The sequence below is a fragment of the Falco rusticolus genome, chromosome 8, assembly GCF_015220075.1.
Source record: "Falco rusticolus isolate bFalRus1 chromosome 8, bFalRus1.pri, whole genome shotgun sequence".
Lineage (NCBI taxonomy): Eukaryota > Metazoa > Chordata > Aves > Falconiformes > Falconidae > Falco > Falco rusticolus.
In genome coordinates this window covers 43,693,029-43,719,985 of record NC_051194.1, presented here as the reverse complement: position 1 = coordinate 43,719,985, position 26,957 = coordinate 43,693,029, and the positions used below count along the sequence as shown (strand labels likewise).

At 40.4% G+C, this 26,957-nt stretch overlaps 1 protein-coding gene across 1 annotated transcript in view; it reads right to left on the bottom strand.

Moving 5' to 3' along the window:
• CERS6 (ceramide synthase 6) overlaps positions 1 to 26,957 on the bottom strand; it is a 124,610-nt gene that overhangs the window by 4,559 nt on the left and 93,094 nt on the right. The window contains exons 6-8 of the mRNA XM_037398748.1: positions 25,887 to 25,979; positions 18,993 to 19,121; positions 14,737 to 14,843 (exon numbers count right to left, since the gene is read on the bottom strand). Coding sequence (XP_037254645.1) covers positions 14,737 to 14,843; positions 18,993 to 19,121; positions 25,887 to 25,979 — 329 coding nt within the window. The remainder of the gene's footprint in view (positions 1 to 14,736; positions 14,844 to 18,992; positions 19,122 to 25,886; positions 25,980 to 26,957) is intronic.

Below are 26,957 nucleotides of genomic sequence, written 5' to 3'. Positions count from 1 at the left end.
ACGTTTGCACACTGCTCATGCACAAGCAAAAGCAAGTTTTAGCAGTTACATAAAGGACAGGTGGACAAGAGTGATACTTGAGGGCAACCAGGAGTGGGAGACCTTATTGCAGACTTTCAATACTTACAGGGGGCTTATAAGAAAGATGGGGACAAAGCTTCTAGTAGGACATGTTTGATAGGATGAGGGGTAATGGCTTTAAACTAAAAGAGGGTAGATTCAGACTAGATATAAGGAAGACATTTTTTACAATGAGGGTGGTGAAACTCTGGCACAGGTTGCCCAGAGGGGTGGCAGATGCCCCATCCCAGGAAACATTCAAGGTCAGGCTGGATGGGGCTCTCAGCAACCTGATCTAGTGGAAGGTGTCCCTGCTCATTGCAGGGGGGTTGGACTAGATGAACTTTAGAGGTCCTTCCAACCCCAACCACTCCGTGATTCTGTGAAATGCCAGTTCTAGACATGTGAATCAAGTTATTGAGACTCAACACTTCAGATGCAGGCGGTAACAGTGATGTTAGAATATGACTTCAGAAGCTTTGTGTAACTATTCTGCCCAAATACTCCGCCATAGCAGATAATTTCAATCTAGACCTCAGCAAACAGCCTGAGAACAGAGTGGACAAAACCCAGCAGAAACAAGGGAGCTTTTGGAAACAAATGATGATTTATGAATGCCTGTTAGGGGAAGAAAAAGAAGGCAACGTAAGGATTTGTCAACCTCCATCCGTTTTCCCTGCTGGTGTAAAAATTCATGAAAAAGTCCATTGGCTTTAAGTTCTTTTTCTTTTTTCAATTAACTACCAGCCGCTAGCCACTAGATGGCACATTCAACCAAGCCAAGGCCTGCACAGCGCGGTGGCTGCACCAGCTCGGCCTGAAGGAAGAGCTGTAGCTGAGGTACTACTGTCAGGAGGGCTTCAGAGCAGCACAGCTCCCGCTTGAAAACTTAAAGGATATTGGGCTCAGCTTCTTAATAAGCAATGACATTTGCCACAGTCCTTTCCAACAACATAAAGATCAGCTCAAGTTGTACTACTAAGAACTATGTACAGACAGCAAACCCAGAATACAACATTTAGTGGTAAATGATGTATGCATATAAACCATCAAAAATCAACTGGTGATTTCTAGCATACCGGCCTTAATACTGTAGGGCATTTCATAATAAATTTTGTACCTTTTTACTTTTGCCTTCTTACACTAAACTGCAAGCTTGGTTCATAATTTACTGAGAAAAAGATGTTCTATTACCTTACTATACAGCTGTGTTTTTACGCTGTCTTCTGTTTATGGAGTGAACATCAGAAAAAGAAACTATTTCCCCGTTTGCAACCCCCGCCTCATACTACTGCTTCTGTCAGCTAAAACTCTTCAGTCTCAGCTTTGTGTAATTTGTTCTGCCAATGGTAGCTGTAAACAGCACAGCAATACCCCACTTTATAATTCAAGGAGATGCTCTCGCGCATATCAAGCCACAACTGTAGTCAGCACTGTTTTACTTCACCAGTACTTATTTCAGTTCTAACTACCATAAGAAATTCAAACTTGAAATCAACAGCTCCTGTATGTAAAGCTACCATTGTTTATATCCAACTGTTTGTTTTTTTTCATCTAAAATTTTATATGCTCCAGAATTGTAAAAGCAGTTTCTACAGGTTTCTGTTTCTATGTTCATTCACTGGACCAAATTTAATCCTGGGGACTTCCATAGCAGTCAAGTCAAAAAAGCAGCATTAAAGATGCAGATGGTCTGTTCTTGCAGAAGTTCAAAATATCAGGAAGACATCAAGAACAACAACAAAAAAAGAGTGTTTCTGGTTCCAAAAGCAGTTTCACCATGCAAATGAGTCATCTACTCTGTATTAGATATGGGAAGTAGGTCTTCATTGAAAAAGCAGACCTCTTCCTAACCTGCTCGTTCTGGCAAACTAAGGACAAGACTGGAACTCTCCATTACAGCTGCGTAAAGGGTCTCACTAATTGCTCAGCAATGCTAGGAGGGGTCAGTGACCTGACGTGCAGACTAGGTGTGCAGATGGAGCTAAGGCTGTCTAAGCACACAGGGCTGAGCAGATGCTGAATGAAAAATATAGAAAAAACATAGAAAAAATGAAGGAAAGAAAATAAACTTTCTCTCTCAGAATAAATCATATTATTTCAAGTCAAAAGTCTGAAATGGGGGAAAAATCCTAAGGTCAGTGGGCAGAATACAGAGAAATTCTACTTGCAGAGACCGAGGAAGGGAGGGAAAGAAGAGAGGTTAGGCAACTTTCCACCAATTCCACAGCTGAAAGGATTCAATGGAAGCTTTTTAACCAACTACACACATAACAGGGATTGGAAAAAACAGCATGAGAATGGATTACACAAAGGAGAAAGTGCCTATAGGATGTATGTGCAAATAAATCTTAGGTTCAAATACTCAAAAAGGCATTCAGGCACTTACTGTGCAGACATGCTTGCTGGAATTTTTCAAAGCTCTTCCAGTGGTTAAATCCCATCTTTTCATGATGAATGGTGGGAAATGTGATTCTTGGCTATCTGACTTAAAACATCTGGACTTGTTCTCACAGGGAGAAATTACTTTAAGCTGCAAGTGCTCTACCTCTCAGAAAACGTTGGTCAGCATTTCTCAGGTCTCTGCAATTTGGAACAAAGCGTTCACTTCCGCTTTTGAAAATAGGTTAGCAATTTTTCTGAAAGATTTTGATAGCTGGACAAAGCCACACAATCTCAAGAAAGGTATTTTTCCCTCATTAAATGCATCCCAAGCGGGGCTGTGCGCCTGGCTGTGTACAGCTCTCAGTTTAAGATCTTGAATTAAGTAGTGTGGCTAAAGAAGGCAAACGAAAACAAATTCACCACTTGACATCCAGTCTACTCTTACAGAGATCTGTGCTAGGTTTTCAGGAATGCTGCCACAATATCTCAGCCACTGGGAGAGGTAATGCTGTACTTACTGTACTACCACTCTAATTGAACATTCAGAATAAAATTAACACATTTTCAACAACTACTAAAGAATCAGCTGCATCACATCAATGGTAACATGGGGTTTTACTCTACTGTCTAACTCTTTACCTAGCCAGCAAAGCAGCACTTGAGAGGCTATGGGCAACAGGCCCATACACTGACTCAGATGAGATTACACTCCCCTCAGCTTAGTGGGCAAAAGGCCAGGCTCTTGGGGAACAGTTACTAATTCTTGGCAAGCTGATCACTTGTCTTGCACCGGGAATGGAAGGAGAAAAGGGAGATGAAGGAAGAGAGATAGAGGGATGGATGGATAGAAGAGTAAAATGCTTATTTATATTTGACTGAGAATTGGCAAAAATGTACTGTGTTTGCTTCTGAAACAATCCCAAGAGGAATGAAAAGAGGTGAGAAAGAAGGCCATGTGGAAAGAGTAGGCACTCTTCCAGACAGGCAGGAAATGTATGATAAACGCTGCAGAATGAAGCATAGCAGGGTAATGGGTGCTATTATCACATCCAATGGGAGCAGAAACTGTGCAGCTGGAATGACTGGTACTGCAAGTTGCCTTAACTTCTGCAGCACTGTCCAGTGACCAACATACTGTGTGTGCAACATGCTGAATGAAGGGCATGTTATCACAGTACAATAGCTAGAAGTCTCAAAATATAACGAAGGACAGAAAAAAATGATACCAGCTTATCTAAATAATTCAGAATAAATGTCTATCTCCTTTGCCAAGTTATATCAGACAACAGTATTCTATTTTGCACCATAACCAGCTGCACTGGACATACCCATCATTACAGAGCAAACAGATAATTACATCTAGGTGGGTATTAATGAAATTCAGATCCTATTTAGTGCAAGTAATCTGACAATGCTATTGCTGGTGATGCTTCAAAGTCTCTGCTTTTTAAAAATTTTCTTTTAAAAAATAAACAATTGCACTTACTTCTGCCCCAAAATATAGTAGTTTATTCTCCATGATACATGGTAAAAAGTGACCAAGAGCAGAGAACAAAGAGTCAGGAATTCTAAATTCTGGATATAGCTGTTCTATTAACTTATTATGTGATACAAAAAAATTTTAAATTTCTTTACATAGTTTACTTTTTGTTAAGGATAGGCACAAGGTATTGGTATATCTTGTCTGCATGTAAAGATGCTGGGAGAATTAATCCATTACTTGTTTATAAAACACCATGGACTACTTGCTTAAAAGATGCCATAAAACTGAAAGGTAGAAAAAAATATCACCAAGATTCACAGAAAAATGAAGAAGCAGTGGAGTGTGAAAGCACACATATGTCCACTTGTTGATGAGCCATAGGACAACACCAGCTCCGTTCCATCAGTAGTCAGTATTTATCTCTAGGATTAAGAACTTGATTGAAATCTAATAGGACTTCACATCCTAGGCTATCCTAGTTACTTATAATGACAATGCTAAACTAACTTTACACAACAGGTGACCTGACACACAGATGTTTCTGCATGAGAGACTTCAGATGAGTTACCCAACTTTTTCCCTGAGAAGGGTATGAAATTACATGCAAATTAGTCATTAAACTGAAGACACTTTGATTTATAGCACTTGCATGTCTTGGAGCCCTCAAGCTGCAGCACAGCTAAATAATTATAGCAAATCCAGTACATAAAAGGCTGTACTGCCAACTTCTTCCTCTTCTGAGTTTCAGCTCAGCCAGCTGCTGTGTCTACATCACTGTTCTGCATTGAACAGATGCTTCTTGGTTTTTGCTGAGTGGAAGAACAAGCTGGTTTCCCTTTTCAGATCCTGCTGTCTCTTGGGTTTTTGGTCCCCCAGAGTAGGATTTATGTTACTCGTTTGAGCCTGGCAACTATGAGAGGAGCAGCAGAGGTCCACTGTGAATGGAGAAGAGTCAGATGAACCAGCTGCCCACACAGCACCAATGAAACAGGGATGGATGGACAATGGGGAGAGAGAGATGGTCTTTCAACAATCTCAGACTGGTTCCTCAGATTTTTTGGTTGGTGATGCTCATTACTCTCTTCTTTTAGACAGTAAGTTGATGAAAGATCTCCATAAAATGCAGCAACAGAAGGGATACAAACTCTTGAGCCAGTATTCAGAGAAACATTAAATCCACACACTTCAGTTTTATCAGTGAGCTCAGCATCACATGGAGTTCTGCTCAACCATACCAGACCCACATCAGAGTACTTCCTAACATGGTGCCAATACAAGCTCAGCTGCTGTAGAGATGGGTGACTTCTGTCCTAATACTAATTGAGAACAATACCTCTTCGCAGAAATCACAGCCCTGCCACTGAGACTGTGTTATTTTAAGTCCTGCGTAGATCGATAGGATTTCCAATTAACTAAAATGATAGAACAGGCAGGAAATTATTCATGTTTGAGGTACTGTAAAAGAGACAATTCTAATCAAGCTTTACTGGGTTCAGCTGTGCTTTTCTCTTCACTCAATTCCTTCTCATCAATAGTTACTGCCCATTAACTGATTTTTCAGCCACTGGTATGAATTATAGTATTTCCACTCTTGTGGATAGAAAAAAACCAAGAACGCAAGGTCAGAGACACCTTCACAACCCAAGTTCAAATCTCAGGAGAGTCTTGCAGTAGACATTAGGATATGGAGAGAATTCAAATTTCCTAGCAGAATGTAATTATACTTAGCAAAATGTTGCATCAATAACGTGTTCTGGCAAAATCCTTGTGTAAAGGTCTGTAATCATAACACACAGGCACAGAGAAACTACGTTATGCTAAGAATGACAGTTGCAAATCTGAAAAACTCCAGGCACACATAAAACTTTCATATGAGCAAGAGAGAACACATATCAACATCCATTTGCCTGGAGTTCATGTTATTCTCCAAATAGCAAAAGCAATTGTTGTAAACGACAGGAGGCCAGTTTCCAATCTTTGCAAAACGGTATCAGAGAACAAAACAGCCTTCCCCATGCCTTTTTTTGCTGACTGAAAATAAGTGCAGTGCTCTGCTCAAGGAATATTTCTTCCTCTTGCTTTTGGGGCACACACTGACTGCCTTGTGTTTAGCTATATGCCATGGCAGACATTTCGGGAGGAAAAGATTACCCAAACTTTCTGTAATCACAGGAACTAAACAGAATTAGCTCAAAAGCCAACAAAACATCACAGAACAGCTGCAGCCAGTTCTCTGCCAGGTACTCAATGTCTTTCAGGTGGCCTACATACCATCAATAGTAGGGGTACCACACTTCATATTCATGGGTCTAATCCTGGGAACTTGTCCCTAGACTAATGGAATAATTTTAAAATCCATAAAACTCTCGCAGCTTAAGAAAGTGTGGTGGGCACAGTGTCTGCCAAGGACTCATCTTTCAAACAAATGACTGAAGTATTATGGTCCAGTTGTGGAAGAAATGCCAAAAGATGTGTATGGAGAGGGCAAAAAATAAGCACCATTTTGCCCCCACAAACATCGTAAGAATTTCCTTCACACCAAAGTCTGGGAAATCAGCCTTAAACAGTTTTCAGTTTAATCCAAATTTCTTAATAATTATCTCTACTTTCATAGCTATTATAAGTCAAACTCAGCCATGATGCAACATTGATGAAACCGACAGAACGTGCTCACTTGCACGGGTGCTGGGTTTCTCCCAGTGTTCAGCCACAATGACCTCCTCCTAGCTGAGCACTAATGAGACCCTAGCTGCATTATGGCTGTTGATCACGGAGTTCAAAAGCCATTTACTATTTCAAGCTGGAAGCTATCGCACTCCCATGCTCTTGTGCAGCTATGATTTTTATGTCCCACGTACATCAACAGCTCGCGGTGAACCACTAGCATTGTTCTGCTTTTATAATGACTCTGTAGCCACAGACAATACACGTCACTAACAGCAAATCCTGGTGCTACAGATACAGCCTCTAAGAGAAAAGGGGTTGAGAAGAGGCAGAACGTTTGCACATCCTCAAACTATCTACAGCTACCTAGACTGTCAGCATTCGTATGGGCTCTGTAGTACTACCATACCAACACAGCTCTCCCCTCCACAGAGCAGGCAATGCTTCAAAGATGTACTTTGGGGCAAATTTTCCTCACACCTCTCTCTTTTAGGAAATAACCCAGTCAAACTGCAAATCCCCATTGTCAGCCTTTTCCCTCCCCTCCTTCCTTCAAGTGGTGCAGGCTTCAGAGGAGATGTGGAGAACTTCAGCTGACTACAAAGCAACTTATATGGGAAGGTGACTAACATGGTGGAAGCAACCCTCAGTTCAGCCCTCCCAGGTCACCCACATCCTCCAGCCACCATGCCTTGCTAAGCTGATCTAGAAGTGGCTGACAATGTTTGACCACAACAAAAACACCGATGCTGCTTCCCTTCCCCTGAAACATTTACATCCATCAGGCTTTTTTGATCGTTTTAGATAATTTTTTTCAATTCTGAGCAAAAGAAATGCCACAGCACAGGTTTCTGTCCTGTTTCTAATCAAAGCACAGGTTTTAGAAAGGACATATTTCATAAACAACAATGTGAGAACACTGACTGAACAATCCTTGACAACAGAAAGCATTATTACAGACACAGGGGATACAGTCGGTAGGAACTAAAAATGAGGATAAGAATCAGCTTTGGAAGTCTGATGAAATCCTTTTTCATATAATTTTTTCCTGTTATGATCACAAGAAAGTCTTGAAAACAGAAACACTGAGCAAATGCCACTTTTTGTTATTTACACTGCAAACCCACAATAGTGAATGACACCTGTAACCTTTCCATTTCTTATAGCTTCCCTGTAAATAGCTGGATAGGTATTAACTCGGCACTCCAAAGACTTCAGCTTTGCTTCATGCAGTACTCAGAGGCCTGAGTTCACAAGCACTGTAAACGATTTGAGGAAATAAAATAACCAGGCATTAGAAAGGACAACATCAGATAATGTTTTGTCAAAAGCAGATGGGATGACAACATTATATACGCTCTATTAAAGAGCTAAGACAAGAGTTGTGAGCAATTATGGAGACTTAGTTAATTAAACTTTCTTTTAAATCCATTAATAGGAGTCTATGAGGTCTTCAAATATACTGTAGTCACCTTGCCAAAAACTTTTTATTAAATGCTCTTGATAAGTTGACGGGTTATAAGTTGCCTGCTGAAACTACAAACAGCCTGAAATATAAGCACATTAGATAATTTTTGTTAGTTCTACAGCATCCACTCAGTGACATCATGAATAACATAAGGAATCAAGTATCAGAATCATAATTTATTCCTTCAGTATCTGCCAGTCACAAACAACTTAGACTGTGCTCTGGTTTAGACAATCTTCTGAGCAAAATGAGCTTGAAACAGTGTCAGAAGACATCTATTTTCCTAACAAAAAAGTTATTTTACTGTAGAACAATTAGAGATGTTTGTCCAGCTCTATACATAGTACTGGCCAGGCTAGAAAGGTTTTCACTAACTTCAGGATCTAGGGTCAGCAACTAAAACCATCACAAAACACTATGTTCATTCAGAGTCCAGACAAGGTTTAGGCAGTTGGGATTTATCTGACTACCTAAATTCTTACCATACCAAGTAACTGACCAGGATTCTTGCTTTAACTAGTGCCTATGTATTGCTTTGACAAAGCAGGATCCTTTGTTAGGGTAGGTTTGAGTTGTCTGTTTTACAATATGTCCAGAGGAATAAAGCAGGGTGACTCTGTTAGGGTTCACATGCTGCCTTCCCACAACACACATGCTTCAAGGGCCAAACTGGAGAAAATGTGCCAAGAAAACCGGTATGAAAGATGACAACTCAGCTTCCCTGCATGTTAAGAAATGCACAAAACCAGTCAGTAGCAGATAGAAAAAGAACAAAGCTAGGAAAGAGAGCGGTTCAGCAAATCTTTGCAGCAGCTGCTAGTCATGCAGGCTTTCTGCTGCCCTATTCATGAATAAAGCTGCAATTTTGCTCAGATTGAAGCTAATTCCAGGATAAAAGAAAGGAGAGAGAACAGTGCAAACCGGCAGTACTGGATCACTATTTGGAGACCCAGCGTATGCATTAACGGCATGGCTATATCCCACACTGTTGTTCAACCAGTGATGAAACTTGGAAGAGCTCTTCAGCTAGTCATACAGAGATGAGAGAAAGACTGGCAATAAGTAACTAGGGTTCATTACAGTACACAATGATGAACATAAGTTAACCTTAACTCAGCAAGGGTCATGCCATGCTTGTCTGGTTCATGCAGATAGATATTCATTACCATAAAAGAGCAATTAAAAATCAGCCATGAGCCAAACCGTGTGTACTCTCATGAGCTTTGAAAATGAAAGGATAACAAGGAACAGTTATTCTTCTAAGAACTGGAAGACCTCTGCTTATATACAATTTGTTGGCATAAAAATCCCATTTAGCGCCATACATTGCAGGTGGTGAGGAGACATGTACCTGAGACAGCTTTGAGTTGTAACAGTAAGAATTATTTTTACCAGCTTTTTTTTTTTTTTGACAGAAATTTTCTAGACTTACAAATGGAAGATCCAGTTAAGATATACCTACCAACATTAAACAAGACCATACCAACTAACCAAAGTGGTTGACTGTCTGTCCTCACAGACAGTGGTGCAGTAATCAAGGTACTGACAGTGTCTGAAGAGATCAAGGACAGGAAGACATACAGACTGGTTGAATTATAACAAATTTGCCTAAATGAGATTTCTGGGGACAGCACATGCAAAACATGACCTCTGTTCTTTATAATCAGCTTAAGTCAGGCTTTCGTTTATATTTGTACTGTTAAGCCACTGTTTTACATTTGTCAGTGCATATATGCAATATGAGCATGTTGAGACCTCACAGGCTGCACGAATGCCAATGCTGTTTCCCTGCTTCCTTGCCTTTTGACAAAAATACTTGTCAGCAACACTTCCTTGAAACCCACTGTATTCTATCTCTCATGTACAATATAATCGATTATAAAAAATAATCAAAAGTAGTGAAAAACAACTGCAGTACCAGTCAGAGCAACTTGAAAGAACCTGAATTTACGCAGCTCGGTGCCTTCACCTAGTAAACATCAGCCTAGCTGTTCTGGGAACCTTCTTTGTTCACAACCAGAAGTTACACCTTTACCTGCAGTTACCTGAAGCTATTTTTTAAAATGATGAACAAGTTTAGTAACCTTTTATCTCCTTTCATCCCAACCACCTTTCTTCCACTGAAGCTTCTGAAATACCCTTAGTTTATGGTCATTCTGTGAAACCGGCTTCAGACACCAAACTTCACAGCATTAGATTTATTCAAACTGCCCTGTCAAAAAAGTGTGTACTTCAGAAGAATAAGCAAAGTAAGTGAGTAGCCTTGGGTCTCCTGTACAGCCCAGACTTGAGGAATTTCATGGTTCTCACAACATGAACTCTACAGCTAGCAATGAGCAAAGACTGGAAAATGCAGTGCATCACCTTCCTCACTCATGTCTCCTGGAATGGAAGATGCCTGCTTGTCCTCCGCACACCTCAAAACATTATTAATAAATATTATGACCCCATGGTGTTTCTCTTTCTGGATATTGCAAGAAAAACAAAACAGCAAAAGCAAACCATTCCTTTATCAACAGTGGTAAGACTGTGTCCATGCAAAAAACAGCATTTCAGCCCCAAGGAAGAGGAATCGCAAGGCTTACTGAAATGAAGAAAGGCTTGAGATAACTGCTTTCCCCAGCCTGATTAGACTAGCCAAAGGCTCACATAATTTATATCAATTCTTTGGTCTGAGGTTGCTTTCATTCTCCCTACAATCCTGTATCACCTGAGAAGGCATCATGTTCCCCCTGACTCATGGAGAGTTGTGCTTTATGTTGTAATTTGCTAGAACAGTGATTATGTGCAAGTGGGAGAATTTCACAAACAAAATGTCTTGTCAGTGAAAATAGCAGCTTTACTCCTACATTCACTTAGCAGCAGGAGGGAGAAAGTGTCCTGGGGTTTTTGAATTATTGCTGAAATGAACTCCAGATGCCTGCCGAAAGATTGCTAAATATATACCTAATTGCCATTTTCTTTTGTCTTAGGCCCACTGCTAAACAACCTTCAAACAACAGCATTTGATATATTCTGAATTCTTTATTAGCACCTTTATGCAAAATTAAATGGCATTTGTGCAAAGCCAAGCACAACAGTATGCCAGTGTTTCATAAGCGATGTCTCTGGAAGCCTGTCTTGTATATTTGCCTTACAGTGTGGGGGAAGTTTTCTTATAAATTACAGTCTTCCTTTTACATTACATGCACACCAATTTTATACCTCTCAGCTTTTACGCTAGAAAAATTTGCATATTTATGTAATATCAATCAGGCATCAAATTTTGCTATTTTGAATATTCAGCAAAGGAGAGCAAAACTATGCTTCCTGGCCTGTGCCACTCCAGTGACTCATCTTTGCTGACATGCAAACTAATGGGGGTGAAGATCTGGAATTGCTGTTTCATAGAGAAAAAGGATTTGGGAGAAACAAGCTCGTATGTCCCACACTTAATTCCTGCTAACCCTGACTCCCACGTGCAATGCCCACAGTACAGCTGAGACCTGAAACTGCCTCTGGACTCTGTGGTTATAGGTGTATGTAAGGGTAACCATTAGGAGTATATAAACCAAGGCTTTGGTCTGGAAATAAGATGGTCTTAAAAATCGAAGATCATATACACCACACTGAACCATTTGCATATGCAAATAAATGTGTTCTTTTGTTGATTAAGGGAGAGGAGAGGCAGAGAGATCACCAGTGTAACCACTCCATCTGTGACACAGAGAGCACACAGCACCATGTTGGCTGCTGCATTCCTGTAATATACAATCCCTCTGCCTTCACAAGTCTGCGCTGATCTTTTTCCATCCCAGCCATAAACGTCACCCACAGCTGTAACCTGGTGCCCTCATTAGCTCAATATTCAGCGTCAAGGGAGCAGACACCGACAACAGAAGCTACTGTGCAGCCCTCTTCCCTTTCCCTCTTCTCCAGATCTACTTGTTTTGATTTTTACCTTTCTTTCAGCACACTGGGCCAGCACTACTCTACAGAGCAGGACTCAGACAAGGTTCAATCTAAAGTGGCTGTCACCTAACGTATATGTGAATGGATGGGCACATCCCCAACACCAGCACAAAATGCCACAGCTGTAAAGCAGGGCTCAGGGTCTAACACTTGCTAGATAACTTATCACTGTGCTGGCAATCTCTCCCAGCACTTCCCGGACATCTTAAGGTGTGTATTAGGGACACTTACAGACTTCAGGTCTATGATGCCTGATTCCCACTAGCCATGTCAATCTTTAGTTTATAATTTGCCTAGTCCTAGCAAGGGCTTCCTGCACAGCGTGACACTTGGCTGCAACACTTCACAGAAATCTGAACCTCCAGTTTCTGAGCTTCAGTTCCAGTTATAAACACGCAGTGTTATTTCAAACACTTCAGGTTGAAAGTGTGGACTTTCCAAAACTTGACTACCATAGTAAGGATGTAAAGGATGGGAAAATCTTGCTGATTTTCAGACATCTCAAGAGAAAAAGCATATTGGGCAGCTGCTTCTAGTTAAATGTGTGAAGACTAATGACCTCCTTCAAAATCATGCGCTCTGGACAAGATTACTCTGCTCTTTGTTGACTATTCAGCAAAGCAAGCACAGCAGTGATCTGGTAAATTATCTCTTTGAATAACAAAAAATTTCAAGTCAGCAGTACCTTCTTTGCCATTTCAAATAATATGGAGTGAGCTTGAAATGCTGGAGCCACAGCTAAACACATAAAGCAGCACACAGAATCACAGAATGGCCGAGGTTGGAAGGGACCTCTAGAGGTCACCCTGTCCAACTTAGGTCACCTGTGGCAGGCTGCGCAGGATCATGTCTAGATGGCTTTCAAGTATCTCCAGGTATGGAGACTCCACAACCTCTCTGAGCAACTAGTGCCAGTGCTCAGTCACCCTCACAGTGAAAAAGTGTTCCCTGATGTCCATATGGAACCTCCTGTGTTTCAGTTCATGCTCATTGCCTCTGGTCCTGGCCTTGGGCACCACTGAAAAGAGCCTTGCTCAGGTTTCTTTACACTTTCCCTTCATATATTTATATATATTTATAATACCCATCGTGAGCTTTCTATTCTCTATGCTAAACAGTCCCACCTGTCTCAGCCTCTCCTTATGTGAGAAGAATTCCAGTCCCTTAATCAATCTCAGTGACCCTTTGCTGGGCTCTCTCCAGTAGCTATTTATCTCTCTGGTAGTGCCAGATGGAGTGCCACCATTTCTCCTATCTGAGATCATGCACGTAAAAAAACTAGCTTGCTTCATTTACAGAAATTCAGTGAACGAGCAAGTTAGCTTCAAGGAAGGACTGAGGAAAGGGAAGCAAAGCTGTTTAAGAAACAAATAATTAATCCTTGGAAAAAATAACAAGCGTTTTTAAATACATAGTTTGTGTGTCTATCCATTTTCTCCTTTTGTCATGGTCCTTCGCCAACTCATGGTGCAATAGGGACCAGGCATTATCACATTATCTTTGGAGTCATTAAATGCTAAATGAGAATTCTACATTGTACTCCTAAGCAGAACTGATGACACAGCTCCCTGAGGGCATCTTGGTCTTATCCTGTTTACATTAACAAAACCCCAAAGAGATATCATTATAGAGGATTTGAAAGGAAACTGTGGCAGAGAGGTTGATATTGACATCTGTAAATCCTCTGCATGCTTACATAAGGAGCTTGGAGGTAATCTCTCTAAATAACACGCTGCAAAGGGTAGTATTTCTGGCATTCTTGGTGCTTCCCCAAACCCAAACTGTCACTGTTATCTTATGATGCAATGACAGGCCCCTCTTGCTCTCACAGGGACACAGACACAATTTGGGTTAGTTCTGTTCATACAAGAGAAATGAAGGATCTAGAATAATAATAAAAAAAAACCCAACAAAAAAAGAGAGTGAGGGCAACGCCTTCTCCCAGCCCTTCTCCTATATAGGGCACAATTTACAGAAAAACTTGAATGGGTTTCTACACTGAAGTGCATCGGTGTGTCTCCTAACTAGACAGCTGCTTCTGGATATTTATGACCCTAGCTAAAGAGCTGAACATCTATGTTCTGTTTGTGTGCATGCATGTCTGTGTACCTAGAAGAAAGAGTACGTGCACCTTCAAGCAGCTGTCTTTGTCTGGGAAGAGGTGAGATCATGGTGACACCTTATAGATGTATGTATTGGACAGCTTCCCCAGGACCCCCAGTTCAAAGGAGGGGTGGAAAAGCAGTAGCCTTCAGTATTGAAATCTGCATGGCAATAACATCCTTATACTGATTTCAGTAGGCCAGATTTTCCTTATTTCACCATTTTTCTTTAAGCTGAATGTGTTCATAAAGTGTGCACTGAAAGCTAATGAGAAGATCCTGGCTTCAACCTCAGCCTCTGATCAGTGTCTTCAGTGACCAATATTTTATTTCTCCTCTAACTTCTTGCCAACACAGGCATCCAACTACTAACCTGAAGCTATGTGGTCTCCAACCCACTTCTACCTTAAAACCAGGAGAAGCCACATACATTTCTTGTCCAGCACACGTTAAACACAACAGCACTCTAGCAAATAGGCTATTTCAGCACCTAGTTATGTCTGAAACGCTCCTTGGTGCTTTGGGAAACAGAGTAATGTCAATGAATCATGTTCAATTACAACAGAGTTATTTCCAAGCTTATTTGATGCTTAGTGTATGAGGAAAATGATACGCTTACTCACCATAGGGGATATATGCCAAGCCTAGTGACAATGAAGACAATGGCAAATGTAAGGAACAGAAGGTCACTCAGTTTTTGACACTTGCAATAGTTTGCCATTTTGGCAGCCTGTAAAAGAAAGAAATGTCTGTTTACTTCTGTGAGGACAACTGAGTTCTCTTGTATTGTGTATAAGCTGTACAAAGAAGAAATAAACTTTTTATGAAATTATTAACATTTTCATTGGGCCACCTTGCAGTGATCTCGTAACACCTCTCCACCAAGCACATAGCAAATGTCTTCTCAGGTGAAACCCCAGACTGAATAAAACCAGAGTACATCTCTCATTTCTTCCTTCCCCATCCAATTTCCTTCTTGAAATCCTGCTATTTCAGATTCACAAAACCCTTCTAAACCTTTAATTGAACCCCATTGTATTTACGTTGTTCTTGTCCCCATCCAAGAAGTACCTACCTATCTCTCAGCTTTCCAGTATGCTCCACTTGCATTTTCAACATCCATCCATCTTCTACCTGCCCCATGCTCTCTGATCTTCTAGTGTTTACTATATATAAACTTTGTCTCAAATCATCTACTATGCCCCATATCCTATGTTCTCCTACAGCATCTCTTCTTCCTTTCTGGCCTATATGGAACCATTTCCACCCCAAAGATTATACCCCTCCCCTTCAAATCTTTTTCCAAGGCTCTCTTCCCAACTTGGCTTTCCAGCTTGTTACCCTATGCCTGTTTTTACATGTTTCTCTCATTTTTCCTTGTGCAGTCTTCTGACTCCTCCTCAGTGAAGGAGTCACTAATTACTCTTCTGAAGTTCTAATTACTTCCCTGAAGTTTCTTTGTCCTCTTGTCCCTGAAGAAAGGAGTATGTACAAGCAAGCTTCTTTTAAGACATCCATGCTGCTTCCACAGTATTCCTGTGTGTAAGCAGTTACTTATTGTAAAACATCTGCTTCAAGGCAGGGACAGTCTTCATACTTTCTGTCAAATGTATCCAGAGAGTCACTGCACAGTGAAGTACACGAAGAGCCTGATTTAGTGCCCACTTAAGCCAGTTGGGAACCCTTTCAAAGTCCCCCTCTGAAGGCACCTGTATCCAGCTCCCATATTGAGAAGATGCTTAGTTGTGCAGATTTTCCAGAGGGCTAACAGGGAGCAAAATTACCACAACCATGCATGCAGAATATTCTGAACACAGAATTCAAACCAGAGAATTGCCTAAAATGGTGAGAGGCACTCTTGCAGTCTGTCTGGGTTTTTTTGGCATGAACACATTGAACCTGAAAATGCTCAATGCTCATGTCAGACAATCTGGATGCTAAAACCAACCTGCACTTTTGGATGTTACCTAACTCCGGCAATATTTCCACTAAAAACCTCATATAAAGGATATTCCTCACTAACAGAAAACAAGTTAGGAAGCTTGCAAAACATGAGGAAAGCCACCAGCGCTGCGAAGAAAACATAACCCTTCCAAATCAGTCCTATATTCTAGTGGACACAAATGAGATTCCTAGCACTTTGTACTCACTGTTTGGTTTAAGGAAAAAAGAATACTTTGGTGCCAACATGCAAAGCAGAAGTTACTAACACCTTGATTTTCAGATGACTGAAAGTTCAGATACAAATTTTGGATGTATTTCCATGGTGGTAGTCTATAAAAGCTGGTTTCATAGTGTGTGGAGCTGATATTGCTATAGCAACTTCTAGTAGTATCATGTCATTTCTCAAAAACAGTACAGTTGTTCGGTCATCAGTTATTCAATAACAAATCTATGAATTATATTGATAAGGAAGGGAAAGAGTATGCTGTTGTTCAATGGAATTTGGCCACCTAAGACAATACAACACAATTTTCAAAGATTAAAACCTGTGACTATAACTGAGTAACACAGCTCTTCCAGATACTCTTGTTAGACTATTTAAATCCATTCATTTTATAGTTCAGCTATTTGCCTTGGTTCGAAGTGTCCATTCCCCGCTTTTTTAGAAAAGTGTGTCAGGAGATAGCTGGAACCTGACAGAAAGGATTCAGGTTGAACTGTCAGCTATGTGAGGCTCATACACCAGAAGCATACCAAACTGATAACTATTCACATCCATACAGCGGCATCAAAACTTGTCACAGTGTTCATTAATCGAAGCTGAAAAGTCTCAAGGTCCCCAAACAGACAGGATTTTAAGTGCTTTAGCAGGTTTAGGTCACAGCGTCTCCAACCCACAAGCTGTACTGCAGTGCAAAGATACTGAGGACCCCATAAACGACTTAGCTGGGATTCTGAAAGTTGCCTCTCAGTAGCCTAGATTTTAGTTTAAACTAATGTAGTGGCTTCATAGGCAAGAAAATTACTCTGTGTTCAGCCTGTCCTGCCATGGCTAGGCTGCTTTGAGTCTCCAAGATAACTTGCACTCAGATCTAAGAGAACAGCTACGGATTCCTGAAAATCCTATTATGACTTCTGTACCTTCAGATGCCTCAAGACCTATGGAAAAAACCTCACCTCCGGTATTCCTACCAATATATACTACCTTCTGCAATGAAAATAGCAAAAATGTTGCATTCTAGCTTTCCACTGGACATGTTTCACTATGAAATGGTAGGTGGAAAGTCTAGTGGCCTCTGGAAATAGCTTTTCATTTTTACAAATACGTAATACGTGAAACAGGTCAGGTGCACAACTGACCCATCATGGCAAGATATTTTACTGCTTCTTTTGCAGTTTGGTAATCTTCCTCTGCACTGACTTTCCCCCCAGTAATGTCAGCAGTGTATAATAGTTCATCTTCTTTCTTATGGCACCAGGGCTGTAACCCACTGCCCTAGCAGAAGAAAGTCTGTGGAGGGAGTCATAATGGCCCTCCTAGTAAATATTGCTCAGGGCTTGTAATTGTCTTTCTTACGCTTTAGAGTAGCTTTAGTATGTCCAGTCAGAACAGACTGAATTGACTAGAAAGACCACTAAAGCATGTGCCTCACAGGGACATGTATTTGCTGAATATTTGTGAGAATACCAGCAATTTCTCTTTGTCTTAGCCAGTGAATGATCAGAAGAATTGAACGAAAGTATGTATCTCACTGTGTTTAAGGTAAGGTTTTAGCTAGCCTATTACAGCTGCTCTTCAGTGGATTTACAGTTCCACAGACACCGATCTGGAATGAACACCTTCAAGTACATCCTTCTGGTTGTGAAAAAAGAGAAACAAAGAAAGTTTGGGTGAACCCACAGCTAGCAGAATGGCTCTACACACATCGCTAAAACAGAAAAATAAACTTTAAAGATGTAATTCTTTCTAACAGAGGAAATCCAGATTCTTTGTTGCTTTCTATCTCTGGCAGTCATGTGCCTTCTAGATTAAAAACAGATTAGAAAATAAAAAACCAGATTTGCAGCACTATCAAACCAGAATGGCAGGATTTTGATTCTGCAACACGATTCACACAGTGAGACTATATTCTTGCATAATAGGATCCTTGCAACTACTTTAATAAAAAATAATTTCAGACAAAATAGTTATTAACTTTGGTTTGATCCTGATTGAGAGTTCACAGACAGCCCAATCCCAGCATCATCCAGAGCTGTCTAAAAACTGATGTGGATACAGCATGACAACACCTCTAAATTGCCATTATGGAAGTTACAGACCATCTTGACTTAAAAGAATTTCAATCATCCCTCCTTCTCCAAAGCCAACTGCTTAATACTGGCATCTGGATGTGGAGGATGGGAACCTGGAAAATCCTGAGGAATAGAGGTCAGTTCACTGCCCATGCAGAAACAGCCACTACATTGTCCAGCACCCTCTGCCCAGCAAAGCACAGCAGAAACAAACCATGTCACCTTAATTCTTTTGGAGACAGGGTTCTTGCCCCACACACCACGTCAGGAGGATCAAGAACCGGAAGCTTCTATCCCACAGTCACCACCTTCCAAATTTTGCAACTTTGAGCTTCTGATTTTACCATGTTACATTTAATATCTGTGTGTAATCCTCCCTGGCCTGCAATGCATTACCAGCCTCTGCTGTGTACACGCAACTTGACAAGGGATAAACCAGCCTGAAGTCACAAAATGCACTGCTACAAGTGTAATATATTTCAGCAAGAAAATACACTATATTAATCACCATTACTATCTTGAACTGGACTCTTTGCTTAGGAAAGCCTTGTTCTGCATAGCAAATAATTCTACCCACTGACATGCTAGCTCTGCGAATAGTGAATACCATGCACAGACACTGATGATGTATGTATTATCTCACCTCTAGGACAATATCAGCCACGTCATGGAGACAGAAGGTCAAGGTTCCCACTCGTGTCAAATTGGTTACATATGAGAAGGTTATCAGGATGACTGCTACAATGTGATGTGTAAACATGACACCAAAATCCTAGAGCAGCAAGAAGCAGGGGGAAAAAGCAAAAAAACAATGAAGCAAACAGTGAGATTCAGTACCCTTATGTAAAAATGGATGGATGTTTTTTTAAACTCAGCATTATGGTTATGTTATATAAAGATCCTGCTACATAACTGCATTAAATACCCTGCTATATGTGTCACTCTTAATAAAATAATCATTGTATGTTAACAAAATGCAAAAATATTATTGAAAATTAGGCAGTATCTGCATTTCTCAGTTCATAGTAATTTAACCTGCTGAAGCAAACATTTGTGGCTGAAGTTACTTTAAAAAGGCATATGTACATAAAAATCAAATCACACCGTATTTTTTATACACCAAACAACACACAATATGCAAAATAATGCACCATTCACAAAAGTTCCAATAGCTACACAGGAATGGAAAACACATTTCCACCACACTAGGAGTTATCAAGTCACCTGCCAAGCATAACTGAGAGTTTTCACAGAGCTGAGAATCCCAGTTCCAGTTTTTTATTTGTTTGTTTTTAATGAAGCTGCTTTGTCTTCACACTGCAACAGGGTCAGAAAAGTTTTCAAATGAGCTGGTGCAGCTCCTCTTACTCAGATCTCATCTGCTGCCTCCTAAATGATGCAGGTTAGCTGGTTTCCACATCAGTAACTCTGAGTTATTTGGCCAGCAAGTAACTGTTACTATTGAAAAATACCAGGAGCAGCGGCGCCCCTGTAACATCACATTCCCAGATACATGCCAAGGGGCAGGCAAAGCAGAGGAAATGACCTGTATTGTTTGCCTTGGCTAGACCCCAGAATCATCACTTAGAGAACAGGACCTGCAAAGATGAGACTTTTCTCTGCAAGACACTAAGCCAGTCAAAAAGAAGTCTTGCTGGAGTTTGCTGAACTACCTGCACAGCTTTGAGAAAGTGGTATCAAAACCCTGAAGAAAAGATCACAGGCATCATTTGACCAGGGAGTTTCTCCATGCGCAGGGTACAAAGTTACTACCACAGCTCTCAGCAGATCTAGTGGCTGTCCTGCAGGGCTGTCTGAAGGGAGTGAGACCCAGGCAGTTAGAACCAGCAGCTACTTCTGGCAGCCTGCTCATCAAGCATCTTGGGAGATGGAATTTGGCTTTCTGGCAGCTTTGGTGGGCCAGTCCTGCTGAGCTGTGGCAGTCTTCAGCTAAGAGGCCCACAGCAGAGAAACTAAAACTGAAACCCTGAAGTCTTCAGACAGGCAGCACCTGGTTTGCAAAGGGTATGTGTGTCAGGCAGGACGAGGACCCTACGGAAAGTGCTGATGAGCTCCCACTAACACAGGGTCAACTCCGGAAAAGCAACAGCTACAGCTGCTGACTGCTGTCTGCCCAACACTGGGAAGAATAACTGCCCAGTGTCACCATACCTCTCGTTGGGAATGCAGCAAGCATGTAGCAGGCACTGCTGTTTTCAAAGATGTGCAGTGCCACTGCCTCTCAGAACCAGCATATGGCTTCACTGCAATGTGCACCTGGGGTCCGCAGAAAAAAACCTGTAGCTTGAGAAGTCTCGCTAACTGAATAGGTACAGGACCTGCTTCCAGGCTATCACTTTATGTTTAATGCTATCAGATGCAACAAGGTCCTGTTTCCTACAGATGCTCATCAATGGGCACTGCCAGTATCTCTAAAGCTGGGGTGGGGTGGGGGAAGAAAAGAGAGAAAAAAAAAAAAGACTAAAAGCAGGGAACTGTATCCTAGTTTGGTATACACCCAACATTTCTCAGCTGGGTTATTTGTTCACCAGCAGCACGGAATGCAATCAAATACATTCAGCAGTCATAGCAAGCCATTGCTTTAAATCCATTTTGTAAAGCAGACTGAACAAAAGAGAACAAAAGGCTATTTTTTCCTGCCTAAGGGCCTTAAGCGAAAGCAAAGGTACAGCATCTTAGTCATTTCAGTAACTACAAACCCACACATGGGGACCACTTCACTATACCATAATCAAAACAGCAAAGCACCTACCTTATTCCCTGGGATTAGAAGTAAGCTATGAGCATTGCTATATGGCTATACTGCAGCCTAGCTCTTTACCTGCTTCAGCTGCAAATGCTATGGCACTGTTCTTCATTTTCCTTCTAACTGCAATTATGTTAGCACATAAGCAGTCCAAACAGGGGAAGAAGCCAAATAGAAAACCTCTGTTTTCATAGCTGACACATTCATGTTCTACAAACACAAGACTTCTAGTCCCTCTTGGGAGCTCTTCAAGGCATTCCTGACAATATGGATTATTCCTAAGCAGCCCTAATGCTCTTGGGCAGCAGTCTTCCGCACTTCTGTATGAGTCTACTTACAGAAATGCTGTCCAGGGAACTCCTCTAATAATGCTTTGTAAAAGAGACAGTTATCTGACTCTGCCAGCTCTGAAACAACTGAGAATTGTTAGGAAAAAAGTAGCAGTGATATAAATAAGACTACTTTTATTATTCTGGTCCTTTCTTGTTTGTGATATTTCTTCGTCAGTAACTAACACTATGCTTTGAAGATGCTGCCTGTTGGATTTTAATTATACATAAGGGTAATGAATACATAGTAACTAATGGTACAAGTCCCTGTAATGTCAAGTGGTACTTGTTTTCCCAGCTTACTCAAGCACTTTCACCCACACACAGCGTAAGAGCAGCTGTACAGTTACGGGCTTTTTCTTTTTTAAAATGTATTCCAAACTGTATGTATGTTTGTGCAAGATGCATTTCTTTACAGCAGACTTATAGCCTCCAGCTGTAACTGCTGAAAGATGTCATGTGCCTGTGTCATGAAAATATGTGGCTAAGAACAGAAGAAAGAACCTACTGACACCATCAGTGGGAAGAACACAGGGCAGACAACAGAGAAACCCCATGGGTCTCAACTTCTGGACAAGTCCTCTGGAATCAAGGCTTCTGCTACCCATGTTTGTTTAGCATGTCACACTCACTGGCTAAACTGCCAAGTGGCTATGGAGCGTTAGTGTCACTAAAGGGCAAAACATCATCTGCATTAGTCACTCCAGCTTCTGGAAATGGGCTATGTTATAGATCAAGAAGGAAAGGGATTATCACTAAAGGTTTCAACCATTACAGTTCTAGTAAAGGTCTGTGAAACGTACACAATCTAAATTCCTTTCTTCTGAAACAAAATAAATCAAATCTATGAGTCTTTTTGTTGCTGTCTGAAGAAAGAGATCTAGGATCCAGATTTAGTGAAACATAGCATAAATTTTCTAGAATCAAAATGGAATATTCAAGAAAATTAGCAGCTACAAATCATGTTATTTTGGGAATGAGCCAACTGTCATTTTCAAAAAAAAAGTAAACCACAGAAGCTCTGGGAATTGCCAAATGCTTGGAACTAGAAGGTGTGAATACACAAAAAGGTCTCCTAGATCTTCCACAAACCTGTTAAAACACTGACTGAGTAGAAATTTTATACATTCTCTTAAATACACCTGTCATATTTTTCTATCAAGCAATACTTTAGGTATCCAGAAAGCATATAAATAAGCCTCCCTGCTTTTAAAACTCATCAGGGTCTTGTAAGAGTAACGAAGTTCCCTGATCTAATTCTGTTCTACAAAAGAGGAGTATGGGAAACTGGACAGAGATGATAAATAACCCAAATTATACTAGGTTGCAGTCTTCAAAAATGAAAACCGTTCGGGGTAGAACAACATTACATCAACATAGTAGATATTTATGAAGCAAACAACATGCCATTATAAAACCATAAAAGTTAATCTACTCAGCTTGCTGTGTTAATGCCAATAATAGGTATGTGCAACAGCCTAAATATTCTGCTCACACCTATTCAGCCAGGCAAAGGTAATCTGGTGGAATTCATAACACCTAAATAAAGACAAACAGGTATTTGAAAGTCAGCAAACCAATTGGAAGTAATTCTGAAGTTATGAATTTGCTATTAGAAAAGAATAACGGAGATGGAAAACAGCAAGTACATTTCTCTTGAGCCACAGCAAGTAAAAGACCAGTACTGCAGTCAGGCCAGTGCTGAGTGCTGGTGCTCAGAGAGGACCTACTGCACCTCCAGAGAAACCCAGCTACATAAAAGTGGTTGACTGAATTCCTGCAGTGCATGAGGCTCCCAGGGAACTTTTGATCATCCCAGACACTACAACACAGCCACTGCTGAATTTAAAGTACCTAAAATGGTAACCAAGACTAAAAGTATTCCTCTCACTGTAACATGAAAACATCAACAGGTTTCTCAGGCTGAGAACTGTTAATTTGCTCTGTATAAGCTGTCAGGAACTATTACAATAGCAACTGATATTAGTTGGCAAATTTCCTCCTGCTTCTTCCAGTTAAACAGAGCCTTATTTAATATGGGCACCGTTTCATGCATTGCATATTGAGTACATTAGGAGGTCTCCACATTTTTTAAACTAAACCTGCTTTTTTAAAGAGAACTATTATGGTGCTGCAAGAGCTGGTGCCTCTGTCAAGCTTGTACTATTTTTTGTCAACTACTGTAAGATACCAGTGCTAACATTTTTCAGCTTATGGGTTTCCTTGACAGCTTGCACTCACCCCACTATAGAACAGTTTTACTGTATGACACCAGTGCATGCCTGCATTTCTCCAGTCTAATCCCCCTAGTTCTCAACTTCGCTTACACTACAAAAAGAACTGTCTCCACAGTCCAAACTGGTCTGTGATCTAATAGGTTATTTATAAATATGGCACCTCCACTGTCTCCTGCAGGGTCCTTATAATGAAAGGCTTTTGACTTGCTGATACTGTACTCCTGCTCTCTGCTGGACACTGGATGTTCTCAGACACAGCAGGTGCATGGGACGATGCTTTGATCTGGTGCTCTGGCTTTAAGCATTGCAAATCTGTGGCAGGGGTGTTAGCTGTTAGCAATCCACTTCCCCACCTCCATCTCCCATTCTATTTCCACAGTAGGCTGCTGCAAAGTCTCCCTAATAAAAAGTCATGTATACATAACTGAGAAACAGACTTGCAAAAGATGGACTTATGGACAGGATTGGGCTTTAGCTCTGTGCTCAGCTCATCAATGGGAACAAACTCTCCAAGTCATGGGGGAAAAAGCTATAGCAATTGCTTATGAGATGTATTAAATGAGAAAGGTATTACTGGCCTCCCAAAGGCCCTTTTCAGAAGTGCACTTCAGCACTGAACCTAGATGCTGTTAGGGTAGACTCCAATTATTTTTCACATGAACAAAGCAACTAGTCAGGAATCAATTAAATATTCTTTAACGATGTATTGTACTGCAAAATTGCAGTACTGTTGCAATTGCAACAATTGCTGTTAAAATATTCCTCCCTTCCAAGGTACACAAGGAAAATAAAATATAACCAATGACACAGTGGGGAGGGCTGAATATGAATGCAGGGAGACTGATTAGACACAATACAGTTCTAGAAAAATAACCTAAAAAATTTTGTAACATTGTTGCAGAGGTTTGGTTTTAGTTGATATATTGACAAATGGCTATTCAGTATTGCTGGCACCTGCAGTTTATGTATATTAGTCAATGCTACTCTTGATTTAAATTCATCTCTGCTATCATACAGCTTCGTTCAGCACTCTTTTTCTGCATCTCTGTTTTTTGAAACAATGAAGTTGTACTCATTTCAAGCTCATGACTAACAGTAAGGGATATTTAATCCTAAATTGCTTGTTTTGTTTACAGTTTACCCTCCAATATGGATTTAAGATTTGTGGATGTTTTCCTGAGTTTTCTTCTACTTCTGGAAAAATTTGGAAATTCAAATAAAGGGATATTTTTCGATACATGCAGCTCTGACACAAGACCTCCAGGAGCAGCACACTGTGGTTCCAAATAGCAAACAAATTTATTCAGGACATACTGGATTGTTCATTTACTCTTTTCAGAGTTATGCTCCTGCTAAAATTCTATTAAAGAAGGATACTTCGATTAGCATAGCCTACAATCAATTAACTAAATGGCAGTAAAAGGAGGCACATAAAATATTATAAAATTCTTCCAAATGTTTTAAATAATTTTGCAACATTAACAAACCCCTGCAAGAATAGCTCAGTGGACTGTTTGGTATAGAATGACTGTTGTGCTGCCTGTTCTGCTGTGGACTAGCGCTCTCCTTGGAGGAGAGAACTTGGATGATGGAGTATGGAACAGGTTGCTACTGAAACTAGAAAAATGTTTTTTTATCTTTCCAGAGTTTTATTTCCTTGATTAATATCCCCTTAATTGCAATGCTCAGCTACTTGAAATGTTATAACCGTAAAGGTAAGATTAAATGTAACATCACTTTTTTATAATAAATGTATCCCTGTTTTTAACATCCCTTTGTAGAATAAATTGAAAGCTCTCATAGATTTTACCAAAGTGATACTGTGAATTTAAGAGGTAGTCTTGCTCCATCAATGATATTTCAGCATTTAACTCTTAGAAGAAACCGTACATCTACTAGCTACTGTGTGTTCAATTCCATTTAAGTCACTGTATGAGAGCAGGTTTTTTTGGCTGCTGCTGTTTCTCCTTGAATATTTGATTACTCCAGGCTCTTCTTCCCATGCAGAAAAACCCCACATCATAGTAACAAGGAACAGAGTAAGACAAGCACTTCAACACCAGTTTCTCAGTAATGAATATCTGCAAGAGGTGGTGACTAAAAAGAACTATTTCCAGTTATCTGCACAGGTAATACAGGTATTCCTGAAGTCAAGATAGATATGTGCTTAAAGCTTTCAATGTTTTTTGTCCCATTGTTCTTACCTTTCTTTTGATGTCAATGAATTGAGAAAACATTAAGGACCAGTAGAATGACAATTCAACTAGGTAGTAATAATGAAGGTCAGGCATCAGTGGCTGAAATATGGAGATGAGAAAAGGTTAATAGAGTCTAACTGACATTACAGGCAGCTGAGGTATATAGGAGGCATATTTAATCATGAAGGGATTACTAAATTATACATAGGCATCCTATGTAAGAAAAATTATGATGGTAGCCTCTTTCAAACTTTGATGTCACTGGAAAAATAAAGCTCCCCAGCCTACCCTCCTCTTATGTTTTAATCTTGACAGTATTTTAATATTGTAATACCAAAAAATGATGATGTTGTCCATTTGGAACCTAGAACAAAGTAAATTCTGAGTACTCCTAAGTCTTAGTTTTGAAAGACTACTTGAAATATCTTGCTGTACATCAAAAGAAACAATGCTAGAGCAGATTAAAGTAATGCTAGTATATAATCTCATCTGCTCATGATTAAAATGTTGCGAGCTTTAGTCTACTTTTAAAGAATTTAACCATTTTCTGGGAACATGTCAATATTTGAAAAGAAGAAAATAAAATAAATTTATCCAGGCATCTTGTTTGATATACAATATGGTTAACACAGAAGTTTAAAAGTAAAAGAAATAAAAATAACATGCCACAGGAACTTATACATAACCAAAACCAATCTGGGGTGACTTCAAAGAAGGTAACTGGTGGCATGCATAAGCTGTTCAGCCCCCAGTCTAAAACAGCCAGTCCTAGGAGCTGCTCTAATTTCCATGTGATTGTGCCTCCCTGCTAGTCATGTCTTCCATTGCAGTGACAGAGAGGGGCACTGGCACAGGAGAAACTCCTGAGGGCATCTCCTGTGGGATTAGATGAACCGTAACTCTCTAGAGCAGTTTGCACTGGCAAAACCATTACATCCAAGCAGGGCATGAACTATTTCCATTGGCAAGAGGCATTTCATTTGCCTCTTTCATTACCATTCCCTTTTGCAGAGCAGTTCTTTGTAGCTCAGAAACAATCCTTAGGTGCCCACATGAATGCTTTATGTAGGTTATTTA